This window comes from Nelumbo lutea, chromosome 5, assembly GCF_056320005.1.
Source record: "Nelumbo lutea isolate HS-2025 chromosome 5, American lotus-T2T, whole genome shotgun sequence".
In the NCBI taxonomy this organism is placed as follows: domain Eukaryota; kingdom Viridiplantae; phylum Streptophyta; class Magnoliopsida; order Proteales; family Nelumbonaceae; genus Nelumbo; species Nelumbo lutea.
Genome location: NC_142688.1, coordinates 27971829 through 27994341, shown reverse-complemented (window position 1 = coordinate 27994341; position 22513 = coordinate 27971829). Strand labels below are relative to the sequence as shown.

The following is a 22513-nucleotide window of genomic DNA, read 5'->3' as shown; positions in this document are numbered from 1 at the left end:
AGAGTAATTTAGAGTTTTAGGAATGTTTAATTTAATATTCTATGAAGTTACATTGATGGCAAGCCCGTGTCCAAATGAGCTAGGGATCTTACCATCTCGTAAGAAAATTCTCACCAATACATGCCATAGAAGTCTTATTCATTAGTCCACCACCCAGTTGAGTCACTACAATTACTCTCAAGACCTAGATGGTCGTTTTTAAATTTTAGTATGAATTTTTGTAGTGTATACGGACTTTTATAGATGTTATATATCCTTCATCTTGTGTGCGTATCTCATTTCCTGGTTAAAAAAAAAATAAAGACCATAACCAATAGGCAAATACTAGTATGTTTGGAGTATTGCTCTATTGTTCTTTTTTGTATTGGCATGTGTGTCACTTTATGACTCCATGCCTCACTTTATGATTTTAGCTCACATGAAATGAGAGGTCGAGGTTTTCCTATACTGTGTATGTTTCTCATAGGCTAGTATAAGGTATAACCCTAACCAATAATAGCACACCCCATAGTAGCCACTTATCATAGTGTATGTGCCTCCACACAATTGAAGTTGTGTTTGGTACAATTGTCATTTTAGGCAGCGTTCAAAATGTCAATACACTCTATGTCAGTAGGGGTGATATCAGCGTATCAAGGGAATCGATACACATTTTTGTGCCTTTTTTTATTAAACTGGTTCAGGAGGGCCAATTTAGGTCTCCTCCACCCCCTGAATTGGTCAGACCCCATACACCCATTATAGAGGCGTATTGGAAGGGTCCCAAAACGATATATATCGATCGATACAAACCAATACGTATCGATACTTTAAACCTTGATTTTAGGTTCAAATGTTTAAAAAAGGAATGACATTTCATGTCAAAACACCTGATTGGTTGGTACTTGTACTCATTAGGCGTTTAACAAGTGATTTTAGTAGTATCATTTTTGGTATTAACATCGTAACTTAAAATCAATGTTTATATATATATATATATATATATATATATAAAACAATGGGTGGGAATTGGGAAGTTGGGGTGTCCATGAGCCGAGCTTGAGCCAAGCTTATATATATATAACCGATACCCTTTTTTTACTTTTTTTTTTCCAAAACCAGTTCAAGGGAACGATTTAGGGCTTCTTCACCCCCTGAACCAGTCGGACCCCTGCTGCACCCACCTTAGGGGCATATCAGAGAGGTCCTAGAACGATACCTATCAACCGATATGGACCAATTAGTGTTGATACTTTTAACCTTGATAAAAATATTATAAATCTTAATTATTTAAATATCAAGTAAAAAAAATTTATATATAACTTTTATTTTTATTTAACATTTTTTTCTTAAATCGATCTCAAGCTTACAAATTTTTTACTTGAACTGAGTTCGAACTCAAGCCTGATACTATTCGGCTTGGCTCGGCTCGAATCCACCCCTACTGGGAAGCCGCTCCTCTCTAGGTCTAGGCAATACCAATAAATTGGGGTAGTTGATGAGAAAAGGCATGTAGCCATGTAGTCTCTAAAATGATTTGTGTTAGATTGTTTGGAACCGTAGAGGATACACGAAAATTTTTTGAAAAAAAACACAGAAGAAGGGGAGATATGGTGTACCTTACACTGCATAAGATCCAACCATTTAGACTAGACACCATTTTATGTACAAACCATCCACTATTTATTTACAAACCAACAGACACCTCCATCGTCAAAGGATAAGCACTGTCATGGCCCATGGGAATGGAACTACTCTTACTCTTACAACAAAGCGTGGTGGTCCTCCCAAGGTTTAAAAAAAAAAAAAAGAGTTAACAATTTCTTGAATACGTTCTTATCCTTCTGAGCTGCGTATATGTTTTTATACACGTAATGGTCACCTCCTTCGGCGTTTAGTATCCAGCTGAAAAGAACCAGTTAAACGTTAAAATTACTATTTTATAAAATAAAAAGGATCTTCTTAAATTTAAAAATAAAAAAGGAAACATACTTCGTTTCCTTGAAGTGACACTTGTAGTTTTCGACCATCTCCTTGCTTATTTGCTTATTTGGCATATCTATATCATGAATTACAATTATGCACGTAGAGTGTATCAATTTTACAAAGATAAAACTTCTGGATTTAAGCAAAGCACTCTTCTTTAAGTATATAATTTCAGAATGCACAACATATGGACCTTTAAACAGTACGGCTCAGTTTGGGAAGAATACTCCTCTCTCCAGGGATTCTCTAGTCTATCATTCACTAGTTACTGGCATTTCTCTTGTTTGCTTGGGGTGGGGTGGAGTGGGGTGGGAGGGGGAGGAGGGATTGGCAGCACAGTCTCCTGGAACACAAAGGTATGGACTGTAGAGCCTGGACCCCAAACAGAATCATTCCTTGTCCAAGTAAAATTTGACATCGCCTCTTGGTTGGCGAAGACCTCATCCAATAAGTTCCAATGCATCAGCAGGAAATCTGGGAGAAACCATTCACTCACAATTACCCAGGAACCTCTAGCATCTAGTACCTGATCTCATACATTGAAAATATTACAAAGCATTTCTGGTGAATCTACAACAAACAACTTGACCTCTGTGCCTTATATGTCTTTTCTATCGACTAATTAGGCCATTATCAAGTGTTGGTCCCAGCTACCTGGGGTCCTGGGAAGGGTCTGGATACAGACATAACATTTGGCATGCTTTTTTTACACAAGTGGCTGCTTTCACTTGAAACCATGCTCTCATGCTTATTACCCCAATATTTTACCATTACACCAAGCAACATCCCCTACATGACTTTCAGCAACTAGGAAACCTTTATCTAGTTCATAGCATCCATTACTTCCCGAGATTCATCCATACTGGGCCATCATCATATTTGGTCTTATTGATGCCATGTTGGCTAATAGCAATGAAGAATTTTACCCAAGCATTTTAGGAAGATACTAGATGTTAAACAATTTCCTGGATTGACATTTCCAATGATTTCCATCATATTGCCACAAAAAATACTGTTTTTATAAACTTCCATTAGACTAGAATTTATTTTTTACTTCATTTTATTTATTTATCCTTTTTTGCTGCAATTGAGTTGGATGATGAGAAGGAAGCACTCCTCCCCGCATAAATAAATCATCACGAGTCTCATGTCTTTGGAAAAATCAATATTCCTAGGAAGTTGGGAATTGAAAATTGATTTCATGGAATGGCCTGGCAACCAAAGAAATTGGATTTGATCAATTCTATCTACAGGATATGATGTTTATACATGGCAAGAATTGTCTTGTATAAAAAGATTAGAACCTAATTTGACCCTTGAAAGAAATCTAAATTCACTTGAGGTAACTAGATTATAGGAAGTTTGATTGAAAGCTTCTCCGTTTCTCTTATTGTATGTATGACTACAGGGTCACCACCCAATGTTGGTCCTGGCTGTATGGTCTTATGAGAGGTGAACTGGATATGCCCTTAACCTTTTGTTCTTTTTTTTTTCTTTTCTTTTCTTTCTATTTTTTCCTTTTTTATTTTTCACACAGTGGCTACCCTCAGAATCTCAGACTAGAAACCATATTCTCATCTCATGCTCATCAGCCCAAACTTTTATTTTGCACCTAGAAATGATCATTTCTATGGTAAAATGGCCAGATTGAAAGAGCAAGAATTAATATGGTTGCAGAAGCTTCAAAAAGATAACACAATGGAACCAAGGTTTAAAATTTTGCAAACGTATCGGCCCGAATCAGCCGATACATATCATTTCAGAAGAGATCTGGTACATGAAACATACAGAACTCGATAGTTTCGTACTTTTTCACTCGTATTGGACCATTTCAGGTATGTATCGGCCGATACAATCTCGAAACAGACCGATACGTGCTATGTATCAGCTGAATTTAATTTCCCTCGTATTGGACCATTTTCGTGTATTGATCAAAAAAAAAAAAAAGAAGGTGGCGGCAATAAGGGTTCAAAGGGAGATTTTTGAATTCTTATCCTCTCTTACACCCTAATCCCTTTTCATTAACTTAATTTCAGTAATTACAAAGAGGCCCTTAATTGGGCAAATAATTTAAAATAGACATAACACAAGTAAGGCTCATGTTGAGGCCCATTACAGCAAAGAACATAAAGAAAAGAAATAAGAAAACAGTTTATGGGCCATTTGGGCCATTTTCTCTACACTCCCCCTCAAGCTGAGCATAGATGTCAATCATGCCAAGCTTGCCAGTATCATGCTGAAATTTGGCCTTGGGGATGCCCTTGGTAAGAAAATAAGCTAATTGTCCTTCAAAAGAGATAAATGGTAGACAAACTTCTCCAGAAGCCACACCTTCTCGAATAAAATGTATGTTAACTTCAATATGTTTGGTTCTGTCATGTTGCACCAAATAATGAAAAATGTTGATGGCAACCTGATTATCACAATATAACATTAATGGCTTATCATACTCAATACCCAATTCCTCCATCAAGGATCGAAGCCAAAGTAGCTCAGAAACTCCATGAGCCATGGCTCTGCATTCAGCTTTAGCTGAAGATCTGGCAACAACTGATTGTTTCTTGCTTCTCCAAGAAATAATATTACCTGCCACCAAGCTACAGTACACAGAAGTTGACCTTCTATCATCAATGTTTCCGGCCCAATCAACATCTGTGTAAGCCTCCAGTTTCAGCAATACTTCTCAATTCCCCCAGATCTTTGATCTCAAACTTTGTATGAAGGAAAGACTTAAGATCAGTAATCCATGTTACATCATTACCAGTCACAACTATATCATCAACATGGACAATAAGATATATTGCCAAAGAGCCTCTCCTCTTCACAAAGAGGGTATGATCAGACTGGGTTTGTATATAGCCAAAGTTAACAAGGGCAGCCCTAAACCTTTCAAACCATGCCCTAGGTGACTGTTTAAGTCCACAAAGAGATTTCTGCAGCTTGCATACTTTTCCCTCCATATCTGTGCCATATATCCCTGGAGGAAGAGACATGGACCTCTTCATGTAACTTTCCATTCAGGAATGCATTTTTCACATCCAGCTAGTAAAGTGGTCAATCTGAATGTGCAGCCAGAGATGGCAGAACCCTCACAAAGATCATCTTTGCAACAGGAGCAAAGGTCTCCAGACAGTCAATTCCATATGTTTGCGTTTAACCTTTTGCAACCAGCCTAGCTTTGTACCTTTCAATGGTGCCATCATGATATTTGATGGTGAAAACCAACTTACAGCCCACTGGTTCCTTCCCTTCAGGAAAATCAACCACTTCCCAAGTGTCATTCTTATGCAGGGCATCAATTCCCGTTCTCATAGCATCCCTCCATTCTGGAATAGTAAGAGCTTCTAGGACTGACCTACGTATTGGGTTAGAATCAACAGAAGAAAGATAGCCAAAATACGAAGGAGAGAGCAAACTATAAGAAAGTGGTTTGGAAATGCAATGTGTAATACACTTCATTTTACCTTTTCTGATAGCAATAGGGATATCAAGGTCTAGGAATGATGGCTCCAAAGGAACTGTAGCAATGCATGTTGTCTCTTCTGTGACTGAAAGTGTAGGAGGCTCATGTGGTGTAGAGGAAACAATCTACCCACTTCTAGTTCTTTGTCGTTGGTACAACCTAGGATTAAAAAGAGGATGAGGAGGTAACAAAGAAGGAATAAGAATATTGGAAAGAGAATAAGATGACTGTTACTCCCTTGACTCATTTGAAGTAGAAGGGGGCTCAAAAGAAGACTCAACTAGGACAGGAAGGGGGAGAGCAAACAACTGTGACAAATTCTCCCCCTTTGGACAATGTTTCTCCAGATAAGGATCATAGAAAGAAGAAGACTCATAAAAGGTGACATCCATTGAGACAAACCGAGTTCTAGACTTTGGATCAAAACAACAATAACCCTTTTGTGTGGAGGCATAACCAAGGAAAATGCACTTGTGGGCCTTTGGTTCAAATTTATGTCTTTGGGTACTTGGAATGTGTACATAACAAGTGCAGCCAAAGACATGGAGTGGAATAGGAAAAAGGTCATTGCCCGGATGAAAGAAACTAAAAGGAGACTTAAAACCCGACACTCTAAATGGCATACGGTTGATTAGGTAGGTTGTAGTGAAGACAGTATCACCCCAAAATCTTGTAGAGTGTGAGGCAAACAGAATACTTCGTGCAATTTGAACAATGTGTCGGTTTTTTCTTTCAGCAACTCCATTATGCTTTGGAGTCCTAACACAAGAACTTTGGTGAATAACCCCAAATCAGTGACATAACATGTTAGGTTTATCTCAAAATATTCTTTTGCATTGCTAGATCTAAAAATCTTGATTCTAGTATCAAATTGGGTTAGAACAAATTTATGGAACAACTTCATCACGGGTCTCCATAAAAAATATCTAAGTATATCGTGAAAAAACATCAATGAACAAGATAAAATACTTATAGCCACCCATAGAGGGTAAGTGGTAAGGCCCCCACACATCAGAATGCACAAATATAGAATGGAAAAGAAGATCTTTTATACTCAAAGGGTAATTGCTTCTACAATGTTTTGACAACTCACACGGCTCACAATGAAGACTGGACAAATTAATTCCTTTAAATAGTTCTAGGAATAAATGACTCAATGTAGAAAAAAAAAAGATGATCCAAATGAAAATGACATAACATGACACGACTGACAGACTCTGAAGATGTAGATCCAAAGGTAACTTTCCCAGGTTGTCCTTGGCTCTGTCCAGGAGTATCCAACAGATATATTCCATTTGCTTCATGGCCACTCTCAATCACTTTCTAAGACTCCAGATCCTGAAAAACACAATAGGAAAGAAAAAATGTTACATTGCAATTCAAAGACTTAGTTAGGCTACTTACAGATAACAAATTTGTATTTAGTTTGGGGACATGAAGAGCAAAAGGAAGTAATAGAGAGTCTGTAGCCTTGATGGTTCCCTTGCCAAAGATAAGAGCAAAAGATTCATCGGCTAGGGTGATTTTATCACGGCCAGGAAGCAAATCATAAGAAATAAAAAAGGTGGAAAGGCTGCTCATATGGTCAGAAGCACCAGAATCAATAATCCAAGGGAACCTACGATTACCTGAGATAGTTGCATGATTGGCAGAAGCTCGTATACTTGAATGAGAAAATGTAGAAGTTGAATTTCCTGGAGGGTTGGAAGAAGAGGCAACACTCTCTAGGTGACTGATCATCCTTCCATACTTCTCATATTCTGCCTTCATAACTGCTAACTGTTCACTAGCAGTCCTCTCTTCGTTTAGGCATCCGTCATTATCTGGACCAGTAGCAATATTGGCATTTCCTGTCTTCATATTATTAGTCTTCTTTTGGAAACGAAGGGGAAGAAGCTCCGGATGCAGTTTCCAGCACTTGTCTTTTGTGTGCTTTGGTTTCTTATAGTACTCACAAATAACTTCTTTCTTACCTGAACCACCTGGACTTCATGTAATTCCCTTAGGTTTCAGCCCCATGTTAGCAAAGTGGTCATTTAGATCAGCCCCTTGAACCTAGACTAGTCTCCTACTTTCTTCACTACTCACCAAGGCATAGGCCTGAGACAATGAAACACTATCCTTGAATAAGATGTTTTGTTTTGTGATGTCATACTTGGGATTCAGCCCCGTCAAGAATTCAAAAACCTTGTTTCTCTCAACTAATTTTTTGTAGGTTTCAGCATCATTAGTGCTTTTCCAGGCAACAGTTTCCATCAAGTCAATTTCTTGCCAAAGAGATTTCAGCATTGAGAAATAAACAACCAAAGGTCTCTCCCCCTGCCTTAAAATTTTCACATCACTCCTCAGCTTATATGCCCTGGCTACATTCAATTTCTGATAATAGGTTTCAGTAACACCGTCCCATATTTCCTTTGTTGAATTCATCCATAAATAGTGTTGACTGATTTGAGGTTGCATTGAATTTACTAACCATCATCCATTTTTCATAGGATGGATCATCTTCTGAGGGAACATTCTTGCTCCCGAAGATATACCCCCACTTGCCTCTACTGCAGACATGAACTTTTACTGATTGTGACCATGCCAGATAATTGGTTCCATCTAGCTTGACTGTTGTACAAGCAGTAGAAAGTCAACAGAGGACCTCAAAACCTGTCCGGATTCAGCAACATGCTTGTTTTCAACTTCCGAAGGCTCCATCTTCTTAAAACACTCCAAAAATAACTTCTAACAACTTCAATTAACAATCAATGAAGACAGGAAAAAAAATGTGTTGTGAATCAACCACTACGCAATCAAACTTGTTAATTGCGTCACACCTGGAACCCGGGAGAAACAGAAAAAACCTAACCGCACCTTGTAAACTACACAGAACAATGAGCTACTTGAATCGATCTTCATGATGAAGTACAAGAAGTCTTTCAATCACTAAGAGCCAAGGCCAAACTCCCTGTAGGGCCCGCAAGCAGATTTCTCCAATTAATTAGGGTTTCAGGCAACACACTAGATACTGTCAAAGTGACGACAAGGATAGCTTCCTCTCCAAAAACCACTAACAATTGGGCTGAAAAAAAAATTTCTTTAACTATTCATTCGATTCAGTTCTCCAATACACACTATGTATGGGAAGAAAGAGGAGAAAAGAGAGAAAAGGAAAGCCCACTTGATACCAAGAAGAAAAACAAAATTCTGAAATAAACAGACTGTTTAAAATAGTGCAGAAAAGTGATAGAGAACAGCAGAAACAGAGAATCAAGAAGAGAGAGGAGGAAGAAGGTGGCAGCAATAAGGGTTCAGAGAGAGATTTTTGAATTCTTATCCTCTCTTACACCCTAATCCCTTTTCATTAACTTAATTTCAGTAATTACAGAGAGGCCCTTAACTGGGGGAATAATTTAAAATAGACATAACATAAGTAAGGCCCATGTTGAGGCCCATTACAGTAAAGAACATAAAGAAAAGAAATAAGAAAACAGTCTATGGGTCATTCAGCCCATCTTCTCTACAATGCTCATTTGAGTTACCTTTAATTAAGGCATTTAAGACATCATTAAATGCTACTTAAGTCAAATAACTTGTTAAAATCATAAGGTGAAGGTAAGAAGCTTTGAACCTAGTCATTTATTTACAACAACTAATTAACTAGTATACCAACCTTAATTGCTTATCTTAATAGCATGCATTTTTATTCTTAAATTATTTTTCTTCTCTTGGTGGATGTTTCTCAATAAATGCTAAAACTTGATTATTAAAATTTATATAATAATAAGATCAATACAAACTATATTTATTTATTAAAAATTAAGGTATATATATTAACTTCTATACATAATAAATATTATATAAATCTATATACAATAAATATCAACTAATAAATGACTTCGAAAATATTATTAACTAATAAACATTAGTATATATACACACATACATTTCAGCTCTATTACTTTTCAACCGTTACAAATTATGTCCCAATACTTTTTATAAATTATTAAAGTATGGTTTTTATGTTTAAATAAATTAGTTATAATAACATAAAACTCATTTTTATTGTTGTTAATATATTTTTCTAAGGATTATTTTGGATTTTCTAGTGTATTCATGCGTATCTTGATTTTTCGTTCATATCTGTGTTTCCAAAGCGTATCTCGATACGTCTCTTAAAATTACCTTTCTAGTACACCTTGCATTTCAAATACTTTGAACCTTGAGTGGAACGGGCAGAAGCCAAAATATTGGGGATGAAGGAACACCTGATGACTTCCATACCTTCTAACCATCACATAAAATTTTGAAGTTTGGCATGCAAGATTAAAACAATGTAATGTTGAGAGAGTATTTTCCCCCTCTACTTCAAATAGTTGCCCCAAGAGTTGGGAAAATAGGAAAATTTCGAAGGAGATGATGTAGTGGTGGTAACTTTATCTAAATTAGGACTTTCCTATATTGCATAGACACTCTGAATGAGATACATCAACATCCAATTGCAGTTTAAAAGAATGATAGCTGCTTTAAACTTGACAATCTATCACTTTGCATTGCTACTAGTACAGAAAGAAGCCCATGGTCATGACAATGGAATAAGTCTCCCTTGAAAGTAGACTTATCAAAAAAAAAAAAGTTCCCTTGAAAGTAGAGCATGAAATTTACTACTAATGAAGCAGTTAATCTAGGGCAGGGTCAAGACAGAAAGAAGCCCACTCTTAAGAATTGTCTTATAAAACCTGTTTTCTTGTGGAAGAAGTAGAAGAAGCCAACAGAGAAATTGAAGTAGCCAATTAATCTAGGGCAGACCAGTGCGCGAGGCTCCTGCCAATGTGGGTGTGGGGTGTATACAGCCTTACCCCTATACACACAGTGAGACAGTTTCCAAGATTTGAACCCTGGTCACTCAGGTCACAATAAAGCAACCCAACCATTGCGCATTTGCACCAAGGCCCACACTCAAGTAGCCAACTAATCCACATACTAAAAAATAGACTAAAATTGCTGCTTGGATATGTGAAAAAAAAAAAAAGAAAAAAAAAAAAAACTGCTAAAGACTACAAGGAGGACAATGGTGCCAATAGTACGCCCCACCTAAGCAGTCTGTGAAAGTGCACATGGGCTGCAGAAGCCTTGGCATGGGGGAGACAAAGGAGGCAACAGAGCAAGAACAAACTCCACAAATAGACATACAGTTTCCAAAGAAGCCCTTTCCGTGAAATTTTTTGGAGGAAGACAGTAGCATCTTTGCTCCAAAAAAGATGTACTAAGAGGGATCTCACCTGAAAACCTTGCCCTGTCTAATAGCATAGGCAGAATCCCTTGATCAATGGTGATGAAGGCCTCCTCTAGATAGGGTCTCCCAAGACGAACAAAGAGCACACTCACCTGTCATGGTGAAGATTGGTTTTCCTGTAGAACCACTGCACAAAATTATGTTTCCTTCACCTCCTGAGACAACACCACCAATCCCCAAGCACTCTTGGTTGCCCTTATGAGCTACCATAAAATTTCAAATGGACCACCTCCCTGAATGCCTTCATGAACAACAATCTCAGCATGGGAGTTATTGGTAACCATAGGGTTGCAGACATTCAGACAAATCTCATCAACAATTAAGTTTTCAAAATTCAAAGACTTTTCAGCAAGGAATTGGCAAGTGGTGGCAAGCTCTTCCTTGCACAGAAGCAGTCTCCTTTGCAGCAAGGGATTTATTTATTTATTGAGAAAAGATTACTTTGCAGCAAGGGATTTATTCATTTATTTATTTGTTGAGAAAAGATTACTTTGCAGCAAGGGAAGTTTTCAGAAATAAATTCTGGTGGATGTTCAATCTGTAACCTAGGTCCCTTGGGAATTTTAGGAGTTCTAATAAATCACAAAAGAGAGAATGGGAGAATGGATCCCATTAGATCCAGACATTTCCTTAGTTCTAAGTTCCTATCAATACTTGAAGGATTGATTCTGCTACATTCTCTAAGATTTGGTCATATACTCATATTTAAGTGGAGGGTGATCCCAAAGTTGTAATAGGATGGATGCTTGAAGATCCTAGTGGCCCTGGATGTAAGACAACTGCATTAAGGAGGCTAGATCCTTGTCATCCAACTGGAGAGCTCTTCTTGAGATGTATCCAAAGATTTGCAAACTCTATGGCTAATGAGTAAGCTGAGGGAGGGATTGGAAGAATCGATTTAAATTATAGACCTAACCCCCTTATACTGTGTGTTTTTTTTTCCGGTTGGTAGGGTTTGGTTTGTAGTGTTATTTGTGCTTGCTTTTTCTGAATTCATATTCTTGGTTTCTCCTTTTCGCTTTAAGTAACCAATAATTCTTATTTTCTGGACCTGTGGGAGTGGGAGACTCTACAAGGGCAGAGATACTAACTGCTGTACAAGGGATCCAGATTGTGAACCAGCTTGGGGTGGAACATCTTCTAATTGAAGGAGACTCTCAGGTGGTAGTGGGGTGGCTGTTAAACCCAGATTCTGTCATTTGGGGCTATAGAGTCCTCCTCAAAAAAGAAAAATGGTTAACTAGCAATATGAGAATCAATGTTCAATGGGTGAGCAGGTCGACAAATACCATGGCTGATTCATTAGCCAAAACAAGGGGTCTCCAAGGAAGGTCCTTTTTTGGGCTACTTTGTAACTTGTTCTAGTTGAATTTGAAAAGTTGTAATTAGATCTTCTGAAAAAGTCGCATCTCGTGCCTCTCCTTGGGTTGCTTGTAACTCTTATCTTTGGTGATTAATAAAATTTTCACTCAATTATCAAAAAAAAAAGAATTCTTAAATTCCAATTTTTACTTGTAATGATATTTTTTTCATCGCAGATTAAAAAGGAAGTCCTGAAATTTTCTTTTGGGTATATCACAAGCAAGTAAAAAATAAAACCCCTCACAAAGAATCAAAAGGGGATATAAAGATCCTTCTGTCCCTGCCCTCCAATATATCCCAGATGACCATGTGGACCACCAACACCCCTCATCACCTCCCCTCTACCCCCCTAAAGTTGAGGAGAATTAGCCACCAACACCCCTTTATTCCTGGATAACACTGTTCTGATCAAGACAATTTATAAACCTAATAATGATTATTTTCTTCCTTCTTGGAGTGGCAGTATGGCAAGAGAAAAATATGTAAAACACAATCATCAGTACCGAACATTGGACAGAAGGAAAGAAGAGAGCAATTTCTCACATTTGTTCTGAACATCATGTGAAACACAACTCTTTTACCGCCAACCCCAGTGGCCACAATGGTTGACCAAAAAAAAGCTATATCTTTTTTATTGGTAGCAAATGCTTTATCATCAAAATTATGATGAATGCAATTCAATAGCTTAGTAATCTTAACTGACAATTTTATTGATCTTGCTTCGTCTAAATGAATTGAAAAACAACGAACACAAACCATAAATCAGTATATCAGATGCTTTACATGTTGAAATAAGCCTGCAATAAATCTCTTGGAAGTATAATATATGCAAGTCATCTTGTAAGCAAATACACATAAATGCTGAAAGCAGTGAGCATACCTTAGTTTCTGAGTTTCTGGGAGCAGTGTGAGAGTTGAGCAACTTGTTTTGACCTTGTGAGGAACAACCTTGACAGAAGAAGTGTTCAAGTCTCTTGGCTTCTTCTGCTGTCATATCTATACAATGTGGATGAAACCTGGACAAGAAGCAGTGGAATAAATATTGTAATGACTTACTAGTTATCTTCTCTACAAGCAAGAGCCATTTCAGACAGGATAAATAAGAGAAACAACGAATGAACGGATTCAACTGGAGGAAACTCAAGTAGTCTCAAGTGGCATTTTCTGAACTCTAAAATTTTTGCTTTCAGAGGTTATATGGTAGTTTAGTTTTACATCGAAGCACACCTCTGAATTTAAAAAATTACTCTAAAATTTTCAGAGGTTTACTCACCTCTAAAAATATTCAGCACTAAATTGAGAGATCAATTGGACAACATTGTCCTTCAACAATCTCAAATATCCATATAACATAATAATATAATATTAAATAAGAGTATGCATATAATTTTATTTATATCTATGTAATATAATGTATAACTATCTTCATATGCTACGAAAACATTGTATATTATATAATATATAGTTTTTTGGCAGAACATAGATTAAATATTGTTAGGAACCTGCCAAACTCAGGGCTCTTCGAGGGAGCCAACCTCCTGAATTCGTTGGAAGGAGAGAGAGAGAGAGAGATTAATGCCATAAGAATTACTGTCTTATTTCTCTTTGTGCTTCACTACTTATACTGTTTACAATCTTTCATTTCTTTCTGTTACAGCTGTTGCAAGTGGACGATTAGTTGTGCTGACGTGGCCTCCTCTTGTAAAACTGATTAACTGCTTTCTGTTGATCTGTTCCAGTAGTCTTTACAATGCCCCCCCCCGCCTTTAGAGCGACCTTGCCCTCAAGGTCTAATGTGGGAAAATTTGATTGCAGATCTAAGTAGGATTCCCAGGTTGCATCCTCTTCTGGGAGTTTAGACCAAACAACTAATGCTTCTGGTATGACTCTTCCACCCCGGCGCACCCATCTGAAATCAATGATGTGGGCTGGCTCAGTCTGCACCTGTCCTTCCTCTTAAAATGTGGGAAGGGTCACACTTGTAATGACTCCTGACTTCGGCCCTTTCTTCAGTAAGGAGAGATGGAATACAGGGTGCAGTTTTGATGTTGCCGGAAGGTCCAGCTCGTAGGCCACTGAGCCTATTCTCTCAAGGATTTTAAATGGTCCAAAATAGCGCGGGCTGAGTTTGTTCCACTGTCGGCTTGCAACTGAAATCTGTCTGAAAGGTTGTAATTTGAGAAACACCCAATCACCGACTTCATATTGGACATTCTTGTGATGTTTATCATAGGTGTGCTTCATCCATTGCTGTGCCTGTAAGAGATGATGTCTCAGTTCCTTTAACACCTCAACTCGTTGCATCACCTGTTCTTCTACGGCCGCTACTGTGGTGGTCCCTTTTTCATAAGTAGAGGGGAAGGGTCCCGACCATATAGAGCTCTGAAGGGTGTCATCCCAGCAGCGCTATGGAAAGTGGTGTTGTACCACCATTTAGCCCAGTGGATCCACTTCACCCATTGTCTTGGTCGATCTCCCGCGAAGCATCCCAAATATGTTTCGAGACTCTTGTTAACTGCCTCTGTCTATCCATCAGATTGGGGGTGGTAGCTAGTTGACTTGAATAGTTTAACCCCGTGTAGGAGGAAAAATTCAGCCCAGAAACGGCTCATAAAGATAGGGTCCCTGTCTGATACAATTGAGTTGGGGAGCCCATGTAGGCGCACAATTTCCCAGAGGAAAAATTCAGCAACAATGACTGCTATAAATGGGTGTGATAGAGGTAGGAAATGATTGTATTTCATTAATCTATCCACTACCACAAGGATAACTGTTCTGCCGGCAGAAACGGGCAATCCTATGATGAAATCCATTGATATATCATCCCAGACTTGGCTTGGTATTGGGAGTGGTTGCAAGAGACCTGCTGGTGTTGTAGTGGCCGACTTGTTTTGTTGGCATACTGCACACCCGACTATGAAGTTCTGGATAGATGTACGCATGCCTTTCCAATGGAATTGTGTGGCGATGCGTTTTTGTGTTCGTAGGATGCCGGAGTGGCCACCTGTGGGTGAGGCATGGAATAATTCCAGGAGCTTCCTGAGATGAGCAGAATCTACTGGAATTTCCAAGTGTCCTTTGAAGAAGAGTATATCATTCTTAATGGTGTACCCAGAGAAAAAATTCAGCAACAATGACTGCTATAAATGGGTGTGATAGAGGTAGGAAATGACTGTATTTCATTAATCTATCCACTACCACAAGGATAATTGTTTTGCCGGCAGAAACGGGCAATCCTGTGATGAAATTCATTGATATATCATCCCAGACTTGGCTTGGTATTGGGAGTGGTTGCAAGAGGCCTACTAGTGTTGTAGTGGCCGATTTGTTTTGTTGGCATACTGCACACCCGGCTATGAAGTTCTGGATAGATGTACGCATGCCTTTCCAATGGAATTGTGTGGCGATGTGTTTTTGTGTTCGTAGGATGCCGGAGTGGCCACCTGTGGGTGAGGCATGGAATAATTCCAGGAGCTTCCTAAGATGAGCAGAATCTGCCGTAATTTCCAGGCGTCCTTTGAAGAAGAGTAGATCATTCTTAATGGTGTACCCGGGGTGCAATGAGGGATTTGCCAATACTTGGGCCTTCAACTACTGTAACTCCCTATGGGATTGGGCTTCTTTTCGAAGTAGATCCAGGAGTGGAAAAGTTGGGGAAGAACTAGTAACCGAAATGATTGTGGGTGTCATGAGAAGGCATCAGCCACCCAGTTAGCAGCCCCTGCTTTGTACTCAATTATGTATTCGTACCCCAGTAGCTTGGATATCCATCGTTGTTGTTCCGGGGATAGGACTGATTGATCCAATAATAAGAACTCCAAACTTTGATGGTTGGTCCGAATTATGAACCGTCTACCGAGCAAGTAGGATCGCCAACGTTGGACTGCTAAGACCACTGCTATTAATTCTCGTTCATAAACTGATTTGGCCCACTTTTGTGATGTTAAGGCCTTGCTGAAAAAGGCTAGTGGTCGCCCCTCTTGCATGAGAACAGCCCCAACACCTTGATCGGAAGCATCACACTCAATGATGAAGTCTTTTGTGAAATCGGGCAACGCTAATGTTGGAGGGCTCGCAGCTGCCTGTCTCAACTGCTCAAAAGCTTGTTGGGCCTGGGTTGACCAGTGAAAAGCGTCTTATTTCAGCAATTGGGTCAACGGGGTAGCTATTAGGCCGTAGTTTTTTATGAAGCGGCGGTAGTACCCAATCAGGTCCAAGAAGGCCCTCAACGCTTTCACACTTTTGGGTTGCAACTAGCCCATTATACTGGAGATTTTATCTGGGTCGGCCGCTACAGTTCCATTCTCTACAACATGTCCCAAGTAGTGAACTTGGTTTTGTCCAAAGGAGCACTTGGACTCTTTAGCGAACAACTGGTGGGCCTCAAGTGTTGCAAGGGTGACCTATAGATGATTCAGATGATCCTCCCAATTGGGGTTATAGACCAATATGTCATCAAAGAAAACAAGGATGAACTTACGTAAATATGGCCGGAATATGTCGTTCATTAATGCTTGAAATGTGGCTGCAGCATTGATCAGCCCAAATGGTATGACCAGGAACTCATAGTGGCCATCACGTGTCCTAAAAGCCGTTTTGTGAACATCCTCCCTATGTACCCTTATTTGATGATACCCAGCTCGTAAATCTAATTTTGAGAATATGGTGGCTTGACTGAGTTCATCAAGCAACTCATCAATGACTGGTATTGGAAATCGGTCTTTAATGGTGATATTGTTGTGGGCTCTGTAATCAATACAAAATCACCGCGTCCCATCCTTTTTTTTACTAATAATACCGGTGAAGAGAATGGGTTGTGACTGGGTTGTATTATCCCTTGCTTAAGCATATCTTGAGCTTGCTTCTCGATTTCAAATTTTTGAAAGTAAGGGTATCGGTAGGGTCTTACATTGGTTGGGGCAGCTCCTGGCAAGAGGGGGATGCGGTGGTCATGCTTCCGACGTGGTGGAAGTTCTTGGAGTTCTTCGAACACTGCCATAGTGCTGAAGGAGTTGTTGTAGGCGGCTTTGGAAGTCTCTAGGCCCATCTGGGCTGCTGTTAGCTAAAGATGGGCTGGTCCAATTTGAGTCCATGTGCATGAATATGGGCTGATCCGGATCTCCTATTTGCTTTGTTAATGTTGCAAGACTAATGGGCCTTGGATCATTGCATGTTTGCCCTTGTAGATAGACCCAGTCACAGATCACGGGCCCTAGCTGTCTTAACCATTGAATGCCTAGCACCACGTCAGCTCCACTGAGATGAAGAGGATATAAGTCCACCACAAACTGGTGACCCTAAACCTTTAGTGGTAAGCCCATGCAAATGCTATTGCAGGATAGGCTATTACCGTTGGCCACATGAACCATAAAAGCCATTGTTGGTTGAACCGGGAGCCCCATTTTATCCACCAAGACTTGAGTTATGAAGTTAAGGGAACTACCACTATCTATGAGGATTGACACTTGGCGTCCCTGGATTAGCCCTACAACTCTCATTGTTTGAGGGGACACAAGTCCCGTAAGGGCTTGTAGAGATATTTCAGGTGTGCCATTGGGTTGTATTTCCCACCCTGGGTTAGATTCCCTGCAACCGGTGAGGTCGTCTTCCTCTTCGGCATCTGTTTGGAGAAGAAATGTTTGTTGTTTCTTGCACCGATGACTTGGCCCGAATTTCTCTTCGCAGTTGTAACAAAGTCCTTTGTCTTGGTGGGCTTGCATCTCTGCCCAGGTCAGCCGTTTGAAAGGAACCAATGGACCTGGGCCCAGTATTCCTTCCTCCTTGTCTGGTGTTGTCGTCCTGGTTCTTGGACCCCATGGCCGTTGCACCTTTCTTGCTCGAGCGAACTTATCCTCATACAATCTTGCCAGCACTGCCGCATTTATGACCGAAGTGGGCTGCATCGCCTTTACTTCCAGTCACAGTTGTTCTTTTAGGCCGATGACGAAGCTTCCCACCAACGCCTTCTCCGTCCACCCTTGGACTCTCATGGCTAGCTTTTCGAACTCCATCTGGTAATCTTTAACTGATCCCACCTGTCGTAGCTTTGCCAAACTCTCATCATTATCTACGAACCCAAACGATCCAAAACGGATAATCATGGCATCAGTGAAGTCTGCCCAAGTTTGACGAGGGTGCCCCCGTCGGTACCATTGAAACCAGAGGATAGCTTCCCCTTCAAGATGCGCAGAAGACAAAACTACCCTGTCTTGCCCAGGTGTCTCATGGTAATCAAAATACCGTTCGGCTCTGAGAATCCAGGGAGTTGGGTCGCCGCCTGAGAAGATGGGGAAATCGATTTTGGCTGCTCTCATTGTCGTCGGCCCTGTTCTGCAGTTGTTTTCATTGTTGCGCTCTTCTTGCCTTCCTCTGTCGTTGTTTGTTGCCCCCTGCTCCAGACGATTGAGGAGAGCAGTGAAACCTTCCTTCGTTTCTTTGAGATCTGAAGACATTCAATGGATCTCTACCTCCATCTGATCCACTCAGGTGTCTACTGATGTGTTTCTTGTGTTGGTCATGCTGGCTCTGATACCAACTTGTTAGGAACCTGCCTAACTCAGGGCTCTTCGAGGGAGCCAACCTCCTGAATTCGTTGGAAGGAGAGAGAGAGAGAGAGAGAGAGAGAGATTAATGCCGAAAGAATTATTGTCTTATTTCTCTTTGTGCTTCATTACTTATACTGTTTACAATCTTTGATTTCTTTCTGTTACAGTTGTTGCAAGTGGACGATTAGTTGTGATGACGTGGCCTCCTCTTGTAAAACTGATTAACTGCTTTCTGTTGGTCTGTTCCAATAGTCTTTATAAATATCGTATTATATCATAATATCATATTGTATTTATTATAATATATTTTATATTATATTAAATACAATATCATAGTATAGAATGGAAATATGTTTTTAATTGTATAAAAAGATATAATTATAATATAATATATTGTATATTCAAAAGGGTAAAACTACAAAGCAGATATTTTTAGAGGTTATAGTATTCATATCACCAAACCACTTTGCTGCATTTGGAGATTTGAAAATGCAGAAAAGCAAATCTTCACATATCAGAGCTCAGAACTATTCCTAGAACTTTTTTTGCTTTTCAGATCAGAGTCTGAATTTACTGAATGCCACCTCCATGTCATTTTAATTAACTTAGGGTTGATTGTTGCATGTTTATAGTCTGTAATGTCATCCTGATAACTTAGGTACTTGGTTACATCTGTATGACCATCACTTCAAAGAAAAAATGTCCATGCATCATACCACAATTCAATTATAATCCCCCCCCCAAAAAAAAGGAACATTTACCCATTTCAAAAGCACAAAAAGGCATCCCTTTTACAGGAGGGTTCACCAATAGATGCTCTATCACATTATTTGGGAGGTCAGATCTTTAGCCTCTAGAACAAACACCTTGTTCAGATGGTAGAGAATATCAGCAAATGCACTTGCAGATTCTCTTGGAAAAGAGAGAGAAAATCAGATCAAGTTTTACTGGGGGACTGCCCTTCCTGGGTTGTAGATCTCTTTGTATTTTAGGTGGGTGTGTTCGTTGACACATCCCTTTCTCCTCCCACACCCATCCCCTGGCGGGTGTTTTGATAGACTAAAATCTACACAGTAATTAAATGCAACTAACAGGTCAAGACCAATGGTATTGTGGATAATAGTTTTTATAAAGTTCATCAGAGATCACACTACAATAAGGAAGCAGTGTGGCATCATCATGAATATAAGAAACTTGATAAGGCACCCAAAGGTTGATACTTCACTATCTTAAATTCTTTCTTAACACAAGCAGAGAGATCATTAAGGGTGCAATGGATATAGACCAAAGCTATGGCATTTTTTGCATGAAGTGGCAACTCCCAGACCTGAACCAGCATTCTCACACTTGTCAGATGAAATAATCACATCAAGCAATGGTCCCTTCTTTCCATGCTCAAGAACCATAACAAATTCTTTTTCTCCATCTGTGGTTGTCATGGCCCTGACATTGGTAGAAGTAAAAGGTGGGACTGACAAGTTGACTAGTTTTTGAAACTCGGTGACTTCAAAATGTCTAGCATATTAGCAATGAACCCCTGTATTCATTTTATGATCCCTAAGAGAAATTTTTACATATTGAAGTTATCATGACAAAAATATTAAGTAATAATGAAGAACATGAAGCTACTACTTTCTTTTCCATAAAGATATTCAGGCAAAACCTGAATTGTCTTCAAGATGTTCCTGTAAACCAACTCGGCTAATATTCTATCAACCATAAACCTGAAAAAAAAAAACAATAAAAAGGGAAAAAAGGCACAATTTAAAGAATCATTGATGTTTACCAATCAGTGCAGCCTTCACATTGCACCATTAGGTCATCAGGGTTGTATGGCATTTCACATTTGCAGTATCTGCAATATGAAAAAACAATTAAATAAAAAATAGGCAGGACTGAAACATAGCTGATATCAAATAATCATATTCCAAAGTTGAACCCACAAATGTCCCATCACCAAAAGAAGGCCTAAATTTTCTATAAGTTCCAAGAAGTTTAAGAAAACAAAATTGGAGAAAGATTGTGATATAACAGAATAAATAAATAAATGTTACACTCCTAAAGGTTAAACGGCTTAGCTTGAGGTGTTCCTATAATTGCATTTGGCATATGGTCAAATATGTAACAATTGGTATCACAACTTACCACCATGTCTCAAGTTTGAATAGCGGAAAAGGCTACTAGGAGAAGGACTACTTAGTACAGAGTGAGAACTGTCACGGAAGAGTGAATGAAAGCCGCTAGAAAGAATGGGCTACCTGCCGCTAGAGTGAGAGCTGCGGAAGCGTGTTAAATGGCTTTGCTTGATGCGTTCCAACAGTAAGGCTTTTGGATTGGTCAAGTATGTATCAATAAACCAATAAACAGATAAATCATAACAGAATAAAGTTCCAGACACAAACTTCGGCTATAGAGAAATTCTTCCAAAGAAACGGTGCTTATCCTGAGTATGAGCAAGGCTTCAATTCGTTAGAACAATGGCATCTCCACAAAAAACCTTGTGCTCCAAAGGCACGTATATTTTCAAAACCGAAATGCATGCATTTGTTGCTATCAAACACTTGTAAAAACGACAAGAACAATAGGAGGGGAACCTATAACATCCAAGAGACACTGGAGAGAATAAAATAATAATGAAAACGGATGACCTGTCCTAATTTGCTCAAAAGTTTTGGAATTAAAAATACCAAATTCAAAACAAGTCGAAAATTTTGGTTCTAAATCCGTGCAAATCTCTAACAGACGGAACAATCTCTTCACGAGTTACTAATATATAATCATTGATTGATAGACGAAGAAGTGATAACATACACAGCGACTCTATCTGGATTGAACGCTCCAGTGGAGGAATTATACTCGAAGCGGCAGAAGTAATCGTCATTACCGACAGCGTCGAGTTTAGTATAACTCTTGAAGCTATGTACCGTACACTTGCCCTCGATAGTGTCGGCGCTCTGTACGTCGTAATGGTCGGAAAGAAATACCTCCTTGGCTCCGTGGAACTGCCGCCGGCCTCCGATCGACTCCTCTGGCCGGTAGTACCACCGTACCCGTACCTTCACGTTCCCTCTACTGTCTGATTCGATCTTCTCTACTTTGGCGACGTATGGGGGTTTCGATGAGTCCGAAGGTCTCATCAAAACGCAGTCGCCGGCTGCAATGAAAAGTGCAAAATTCACAAACGGAAGGGGAGACGGCGAATATCAGAAATCTTTGACAAGGAAGAAAAATTAGGAGTCCTTCTCTGGTGGGCATGCCTACCTCTGATGATCTTGTTAGTGCCCTTGATCGTGTAAGAATCTATTGTTCTTCTGGGTGCCCGGCCTTTCGCCATGGACTGAAAGGGTGGAAAGTGAATGCTGGATGCATGCACACTAGAAGACAGAAGGGCCAGGTCAGGGGGTGGGAATGGGATTTCTAGAAATTAATTAGATACCATATGAATTACGAAATTAAAGAATGCTACTGGTTCTGTTCAGAGTTCATCGGGCAAGATATAAAATTTAGATTTCGTAATTTGATTTCTAAGGCGGTGGAATGTGTACCACAGTGTTCAAACGGGGTAGATTTGCAGCGAAACCAATAACCCGTGCGGGCGTTCGGGTCATGTTCAGTAGCGGTGTAAACAGTATTCGGGTCATATAATCGAATTCGATATCTTATTCATATCGAATAATTAATCGGATTCAAATTTGAATATGATCTGATTCGAAAAATATATGAATTCGATCGATTATTTAATTCTTATATATAATATATAAATATTTTATATAATTTTTATATAATAATTAAGTTATATAAATAATTTATATATTTATATATAAATATTTATTGTATATATATCTAAAATAATTAATTAATCGAATTCGAATATTTAATCAGATTCAAATTCGGATA

At 39.2% G+C, this 22513-nt stretch overlaps 1 protein-coding gene across 4 annotated transcripts; it reads right to left on the bottom strand.

Annotated features, from left to right (window-relative positions):
• Positions 1-1500: 1500 nt before the first annotated feature.
• LOC148851266 (chromatin remodeling protein EBS-like) lies at positions 1501-22164 on the bottom strand. Of its 4 annotated transcripts, none has more exons than XM_088943385.1 (6): positions 21878-22164; positions 21428-21770; positions 20403-20471; positions 12952-13087; positions 1972-2038; positions 1501-1884 (listed from the first exon to the last, which is right to left on the bottom strand). In XM_088943385.1, the coding sequence occupies exons 1-5, from the start codon at positions 21948-21950 to the stop codon at positions 2018-2020; spliced, it is 642 nt and encodes a 213-aa protein (XP_088799511.1). In that variant the 5' UTR covers positions 21951-22164; the 3' UTR covers positions 1501-1884; positions 1972-2017. The 4 variants fall into 4 exon arrangements, with proteins under 4 accessions (XP_088799511.1, XP_088799510.1, XP_088799513.1 ...); XM_088943387.1 differs by lacking the exons at positions 1501-1884; positions 1972-2038 and adding exons at positions 6456-6766; positions 20875-20941 and having other exon boundaries at positions 21878-21929; XM_088943384.1 differs by lacking the exon at positions 1972-2038 and having other exon boundaries at positions 1503-1884.
• Positions 22165-22513: the final 349 nt, after the last annotated feature.